At 34.0% G+C, this 7,999-nt stretch overlaps 2 protein-coding genes across 2 annotated transcripts; one reads left to right on the top strand and one right to left on the bottom strand.

Annotated features, from left to right (window-relative positions):
* Positions 1 to 658: 658 nt before the first annotated feature.
* Positions 659 to 5,471, top strand: LOC127108407 (uncharacterized). The gene is made up of 11 exons (XM_051045869.1): positions 659 to 1,044; positions 1,121 to 1,196; positions 1,288 to 1,360; positions 1,440 to 1,491; positions 2,106 to 2,167; positions 3,319 to 3,382; positions 3,744 to 3,801; positions 3,900 to 3,986; positions 4,343 to 4,436; positions 4,697 to 4,802; positions 5,048 to 5,471. Exons 1-10 carry the CDS (start codon positions 861 to 863, stop codon positions 4,787 to 4,789), a joined length of 843 nt encoding a protein of 280 aa, XP_050901826.1. The 5' UTR covers positions 659 to 860; the 3' UTR covers positions 4,790 to 4,802; positions 5,048 to 5,471.
* A 607-nt stretch (positions 5,472 to 6,078) lies between these two features.
* LOC127108408 (tetrapyrrole-binding protein, chloroplastic) lies at positions 6,079 to 7,260 on the bottom strand. Its single transcript, XM_051045870.1, has one exon. It carries the CDS (start codon positions 7,032 to 7,034, stop codon positions 6,264 to 6,266), a length of 771 nt encoding a protein of 256 aa, XP_050901827.1. The 5' UTR covers positions 7,035 to 7,260; the 3' UTR covers positions 6,079 to 6,263.
* Positions 7,261 to 7,999: the final 739 nt, after the last annotated feature.

Raw genomic sequence — 7,999 nt, 5'->3', positions numbered from 1 at the left:
TAACTCGACAACCATGCGCACCACAAGGGACAACTAGAGACTGTCATCCTAAAAGAGTCACGACTCTATGGCTGCTCTACCCATCTCCGCAACACGCCGACAGACTGTCGTCACACTCTTTGCCTGCTCATCCTGAACCTTAAGTACCTCCTGGTTAGCTGCCTTAGGTGGTCCTTCAGGAGCATCTGGTGTTAGGATAGGGTGTGGCACCATATAAAACTATGTCATGTAATTCTCAACAACAACCTAGTGTACAAGAGTTGACTCCCTACGATACTCCTCTGGTACCATGAATCTCGAAATCATTCAATATCTCATGTAGATCTCTGCAACGGACGTCGAGAGGAACAAACTCATGGGGAGGTCTAGGAATAATCTGTGAGTAGCTAAACTGACACACACTTGCTCGAGCATGTATGAGTACATCTAATGTAACCTAAACAACTATCTACAAATAAAAAAATAAAAAGGAGGAGAAATAGTTGCGTAATTAAAATAATGGAAAATAGTTAAAATGTTTGAGATGCTGGAAAGAAGTTTCAATGTTGCCAAAGCTCTGATGAATGATGTTTGGATGAGAAAGTTCACTATTGCAGAATTCAAATGTTGTTTTGAAAACTTTTTTAAAAAATAAAGAAGAAGGAAGACGGAATATCTGACACAGGATATAAAACATTACTGTATGAAGATGTATTTCCGACGACAATAAACTTATGACTAAAATAAGGGTTCTACGTGAGGGGCATTCTGGACTTTTTATGGGAGCACGCGTGGAAAGAGGATTCCCCCTAATGAATCAGGCAACACTGTATTCGATTACAATCTATCCAGGAACGGTGGTGAAGGTCGATCAATGATCGATGGAACTCACGGCACATGGTTGTACGATGGGACTCTCCGCATATAGAGCCACCGTAATATTACTCTTCTTCTTCCTCTCTCACTTTTCATTCACCACCGCTATCAGAAAGGATATCGGCTTCAAATTTACTCCTTTCTGCAAAACCACCGTTCAAGGCAGATACCTTCTCTCCGACAACAATGGTATAAATTTTCTTTCTCAATTTGATATTAAAAAATTGTTTTATTTATTTATATTTATATTATTTTTAATTTGTAGGTTATGTATGCAATGCTCTTTCAATTGATTCAAAATCTCGCTGTTGTCCTCAAACCGGGAAGAAATTCTCTTGTCAGTGAGTTTGTTTCCCAACTCTTATCTCTATTTCAAATTTCGAAAGTGAAAATTCATAACTAAAATTGGTTATTGTGTTTAACGATTTGCAGTGGATGCAATCTTCTTTCACAGTGTTGCAATTCTTATGAATATTGTGTTTCTTGCTGTCTCAATCCTGCACTGGTAAATTTTTTTACTGATTTTCTGATAATTCAAGTTTCGCGGAGGGGGATAAATGTTTAATTCGGGTTTAATTGAACAGACACGTAGGGAACAAGTGTTGAAGATGAAGATTGCTAAACCGGCTACTGCAAGTAATATTTCTGTTTTAATAGTTTGAAATTTTGTTTAGTTTTGAATATTGTATTTAGCGCCTTGAATTGACTAGTCTAGATTGTAGGTAGGTGTATATTTTGAATCAATACTTTTGCAACTTGATATGATATGTAAATTTAAGGACTTGGGTTTGTTTGGATGAATGGCTTAATTAAGATTTTATAGGATAAGCACTCTTCATATATGTGCTCGTGTATAAGCTATTTATATGCTCAAACTGATTTCATTTAAGTTATAAGTTGTTTCTGTAGGCTATCAGAGCTTATAGGATAAGCACTCTTCATATATATTTGCTTTGTGAGAGAAAATACACTCAAACTGATTTTATTTAAGTTATGAGTTGTTTTCGACTTTTCGTAAGTTATCTTGGAGAGCTTATAAAAATTAGTTGAAAGCAGCTAATAAGCATATTATAAGTTGTTTCTACAAGCTCTCTCAAACACTGTTTCATGTGTTTATGTCAACAGATAAGTTCAGATAAGGTATTCATAAGCCAAGCACAGCCTTGATAAACATGTTTGAGTAATATAGATAGTAAATGTTTCTTTTCGTTTTTCTTTCCAAAAAACACCATTTGACTTTTTTTTTGCAGGGAGTTATGAAAGTATTTTTGACTACTGCACTGGGAGATGTCGTCATAGCTCTGAAAGTGTGGTGAGTAAACTACTGTATTCCTGGTATTCTTTTGTTCTTGAAACTGTATCTGTGTTCTAGAAATATTCTTATGAGGTTAATATAATACCTTGAGTAACATAAGGTTGCTTTTTGTGATTATAAAACTTTTTCCACGGCAACTTATCTTCTTGTCAGAGGAAGCTTTGCATGTTTGTGTAGTTCTACACATTTATGGGGGAGGAGTTGACTGTATCTTATGCACTTTTATCTTACAATCAGCATAACAATTGATTTGAAACGTGTTTTTTGTTCTTTGCTTTTTATCTCGAATTTACATGATATATGAACCTGTTGTGCATGAGTTTAACCAGAGTAGTCAATAGCAGCCAATAGCGGGATAGCGGAGCGGAGGCCGGCTGCAATGGGAAGAGCCTTAGTGGTGCAGAACACTAAAGCGGCCTCTATAGGGTACATAGAGCGATAGCGGAGTGGAGCGTTTTCTGGTCTGCTATCCTTTTCCCCTCTGAAAAATCGAAATTACCCCTTAAATTTAAAACATTTTAAGGGTAGTTTTGGATTTTTCAATCAAATTTGAGTTGAGACTCAACCTTAACCTCCCTTCATTGTCGGCTATGCATTTAAGACATTTCATATTTTTAAAAATTGTTTTATAAAAGTATCAGTAACTAAATATATTAAATAGTAAATTCATAACTAATATCGAAAATTCCAACTTCAAACAAAGCAAATAAAATAGATGAACTGATAACATAACTCAATATAATTCTTGACCCAACTATAATGCCTTATTTGGCTTTATCGATACATTATTTTGCAGTGTTTGGCACAAAAGAACAAAATATTATTAGGTTCATAAACCTATACATGCTGCACAATAGAGGCAACTCAACTCAAGTATCCTAGAAAATTGACCAAACCTCGCATATTGAAGCCAAAACCATGTCTAAATTCTGACTCACTAACTTGTTAGTAGAATCGATAATTTATTGATTTTGTCAAGAGTTTAATTAAACACATATTAGTCTGACAAAAAGCGTTTGCATGCAAAATAACTTATTTTTGCAGCCTAGGATTGTAAATTCGTTCTAAGAGTTAGCTTGCGAGTTAGTTTGAAAACTATGTTTATGATAAGTAAAGTTGCTAATGTTTCTAGGTATTTAATGTTTCAGGTTCATGAAAATGCTTATCTTAGTGACCTCCATCACTGCTTTTCTCTGCCATCAAACTCTTCTGGTAAGTCTGCAGAAGTGACTGCCTTGTAATTGTGTTAAGCTCCTAATCCTGTTTTGACCTAACAAGGTGCCAATTCTAAAATTTCATCAGTTAGCGATACATATAGCGTAGCAATAATTTAGCATACTGTTTTTGCTGATACTTAAGGAGAACGGTGTGAAATAATATTGAGTAGTTAAGTAGACGGCTACATTTCATTCAAATGACATTGTACTTCATATTCATCTGGATACATATACTTCAGCCATGTTGTTGTTATGGGTGGTTGTAGATTTAGGACTCTGCCGTATATATTTCTGCTTTTGGCCTATTTATAGCAATTTTGATGGAATCTGGTATTTTTCATGTATGGAAAGCACAGGGTCAAATAGTACTCTCACAGAAGCAAGGCTAAATGGCATCAATGTTGTTGTTGGGAGGTATATTATTATTGATATTGGTTCTTTTTAGTCGAGGTTAATGTTTGCAGTTTCTTACTGTGGCTTAGGAGTTGAACTTCTTATCACTTGTTTGACAGGCAAGGTGAATCATGTAATTCAGTTTGCAAATCAAGAGGACAATCATGTGTCCCAAATAAACTTGTGGTGCTTAATCATTGTGACATGTAAGCGATGCTTTGAATCTGTGTTCTAAAATTCTGTTGCTGATATATTTCAATGGTACTATTGAGTTTTGCATCCGCACTGCCAATAAATCTATAATTTTGTTAGCTTTTGTGGTTTTTATCTTACATGCATACAAGGCATATTCTGGTTTTATTTTTCGTTTTTGTTTATCCTCTAGACAAATAACCTAGGATCCATTTTATTAATGTTTGGTGCTAGCATGCTTGTCATGGATAATGTATCGGCAAGGAAAACAATATGAAGCGAGGAAGAAATATTATTCTAGCGTGTGAATGCTTTGTTTGTTTTCTCTTTATGTACTGATCGTATCAATTGAATTTCGTTATGTGAGCAGTATACAGAAATACATGAACTGCAAAGGATCTTGCTTGCCAAGTGTTGGGCCAGATCAACCTGCTGAAGTCGTTTATGATGCTCCCAAGCTTCTGGTAATAATTTATTTTATGATTTAAGAAAAAAAAACAATGTTAGATTCCAGAAATTTATGAATAGACGTTTAAGGCCAGAATTTTTTTCAAATATAAATTGAAATAAGATGATACAGTGTTATCGAGTTCATACATTTAATGATTATTCGATGTGTATGGCTGAAATATTCAGTTTGAACTTCTGTAGTACCGGTGAAACCTATGCCAAGGAAAACAATTTCAGAACATTTAAATTGATATTTGCTTTGGATTGTTTTCAGAATCCAGGATCATGTTTATACACTGAAACACAATCTATACTTTCTTGTGACGGTTCTCATCAGCACACAAAGAGACTGTGTCCATGTGCTTAGTGTTTTTTGCCGGGTAAGTTGTGGTCCTTTTTAACATTTTTAAATTGTTCTGTAATGTCCGAAATTAAAATATCTTTCTTTATCAGTTTGCAATAGAAAAGAAAAAGAATTCTATAAAACCGACGTCAAGTATGGCGTTTTCTCTTGTAATTTAAGTCGGGTGACTAATTTTCTTAAGGTGGAAATTATCTATTTAATGTGTTTCCTTACAAACTTTGCTTCCTTTTTGTTTAAATGTCAAAATTTCTGATGTACTAGATTTGTAGCACTGGAAGGGCTGGTATCAAAGTGGCATCTCTTGTTTTGATGGTATGGAAGAAGGAGGAAACATGTGAAAAGCATCAACCTTGAGAAATTTAATATATACCACCCATTCTCCTTTATGTTGTAAAAATTTAGCTTATTAGCTATTTCTTTCACAATTTGGAAAGAAGACTACTTCGGGCTGCATTTGGAAAATTTTGAGAGAATGAGATAGATATACAAGGGAAAGAGAATAGGCTAGATTGAAAAAGGATTACTTTCATGTTTTAATGGATTAAAGAGAGAAGAAATGTAGAGATAAAATGTTGTAAGTAAATTTTAACACTGTCTGTTTATGATTTTTTTTTAAAGAGACTAAATTTATGGAACAAAATAGTAATTGTAAAAATTGAAATAGAAACAGCCATATTATCCTTTATTGATTGCTTTAGTTTGGTGAGGCATGAAAGTTGAAAGGGAGAATGTTGCAAATCTTGCAATATCCAAGCAAATTTGTCCCCATAACAGTTTCTATTAAGCATTTTATCGGATTTAGATTAGTAACGAAATAACCCATTAATTATAAAACAATAACATAACTTATAGACTTGCATATACAATGCCTGTAAGTACAATTTAGAGGATAAAAGCTTCAAAGACATTTGAGATTAAGTGATGTAGGTTCTAACCTGCATTTCTTCACTTTAAGTGTGCATGCATTTTGCCACTAGCAAGATTTGATTTTTTACTTCATTTCTCTCATTATTACCTACTTTGTGTACGGTAAGAGTGTTGCACTAGCACTATTCATTATAAAGGCTCTAAACTTTAAGTAAACAATCTTTAGAAAATGCACAAGTTTATGAAGTCAATTTTTGTATTTGTGGTAAAACTCCATTTCAAGTTGCAATTTAAAAATTATCAGTTGTCACTGTAGAAACAGATGTTATAGAACAATACGGCAGACTATGTAATTTTGTCCATTATGTGCACAAGTATTCACACAAAATTATGACAGCTAACATATGAACCTTTAGTTTAAAGAGTTTGTAGAATGCAGTTATCCTTATTAAAGTAAAAAAAATACACTTCAAGCAACTACCTTCATCTCTTGATGATGATGAATCAATAATTACTACGTATATACTTAAAAATTAAAACACAAATTAAGTTACATTCTTCTCTATGCATTCATCAAGCTTTATTATTGTAAACTTTGTCCTGAACTCTATCAGAAACTATAGTCTGTTTTGAGGATATTCTGAGCTGATGTCTTTGATGAATCTTTTAACCCTTTGAATCCCCCAGTGTTACCAAATGAAACTTCAACTTCATCTTGAACTGCATCAAAAGCTGGATGGCTAAAAATATTACTCAGCAACTGTGTTCCTCTGAGTGCATTAGTCAAAGGTAAATGACCCTGTGGTGTATCATCATTGAGCTCCCATGTAAACTCTGTAGGAAAAGACCTATAGTTATATTGCTCCATCTCAGTGTCAAGTTTCTTCATCCAACCAACCTTAATGAAGAAGTTGGTGAAGTCCTTTTTAGCTTTACCAAATAGTTTCTTCTGAACACTGTATCCAAACTTGTTGTCACTATGCTCCCTCCACAGCTTGTCAATTGTTTGGAGGTCTGTTTCCGAGATGAACTGAACCTCTGAGAAGAAAACATATCCCCGCTTCTGAGCCGCTTCGCCTGCCAACACGATGAGAAGCCGCCTTGTCTCGTCGTCGGCTTCTCGGAAGTTTTTGGCTGAGAGAAGCTGCTGGAGGAGTTCAAAGGAGGAGGATTGAGAGGTTGATGATGGTGTGGAGGATGTTGTTTGAGAGAGTGAGAATGTGGTAAAAGTGCTGGAAGTTGAAGAGTGGGAGAGGGTTATGCTGGTGCTGGTTGGTTTGAGGAAAAGTGTGGATGGAGGAGCTGTTTCAGAAGGGTAGTAGTAGTATTGGCGTTTGATGAGGGAATGGTGTTGAATTGAATGAAGAGAATTAGTTGCCATAATGCAATATTGTATAATCAGTTAAGGATACAAGAATGGAAAATGAAGAGTTTCAAGGTTTTGATATTGGGCAACGTTGCTGGTGTGGTTAGTAGGAGTAAGGAGATAAGGAATATGTGGGGAGGGACAGTGAAGGGCTCATCAAAAGTAATATAATAAGAGTTTGTGATTGGTTGAAATAGGGTGAGGTTGGATCACACCCAATCTGCCCCTACACCACTCTCTCTCTCTCTACACAATTAATTTCTTTACCCCCATGAAATGGACTTTTTTTTCTTTCTTTTTTGAGAAACAAATATGGCAGAAAGAAATACCCTAGTATATTAGTAAAATACAGTCAATAAGCCAAACGAAGCCAAGCCAATCACATGGGTAAAAATGAATGTATGAAATATAGAAATAATTAAATAAATACTATGAGTTTTGTTTTTCTTTCAATGTAACAAATTTATGTTTGGTGGAGCACCTAATTGTTATTGACGATTATAATTGTTATTGACGATTAAAATTGATTATGCTTTCTGATTATAGTTGAAGCTATCGATTGTAATTTTTGAATTTAAACATGATTTTTATATTGAAATCTACTTTTCAACTCATTTTGCAATAATTTATTTAAACATAAAAAAATTTAGTTTCAATTTATTCTTAATCAGAATTAATTTTACAAAATTAATTAACTCAAAATCAATTTTCTTCACTATAACTAAATATATATGCTTCACCGTATAACCAAATATATATTTAGAGTTATTGGTGAAACCTAAATTGAGTTTTATTTAGACTAAGAGGTGGTCTTTACGATGCCAATTTATATTCATGCAACTCATATGTAGGAATGATAATAAAAGATGAAACTTTTATTTTGAGTTTCATCTAATACTTTTAACCAACATATTTTGCCATACCATATCAACCTTAAATTGATGATAGAATACTATTTAAGTTATTTTTAACTATTTCTT

The sequence above is a fragment of the Lathyrus oleraceus genome, chromosome 7 (genome assembly GCF_024323335.1).
Source record: "Lathyrus oleraceus cultivar Zhongwan6 chromosome 7, CAAS_Psat_ZW6_1.0, whole genome shotgun sequence".
NCBI classification, from domain to species: Eukaryota; Viridiplantae; Streptophyta; class Magnoliopsida; order Fabales; family Fabaceae; genus Lathyrus; species Lathyrus oleraceus.
Note: the sequence above shows the minus strand (reverse complement) of the source record. Positions and strands in the feature narration are given on the sequence as shown.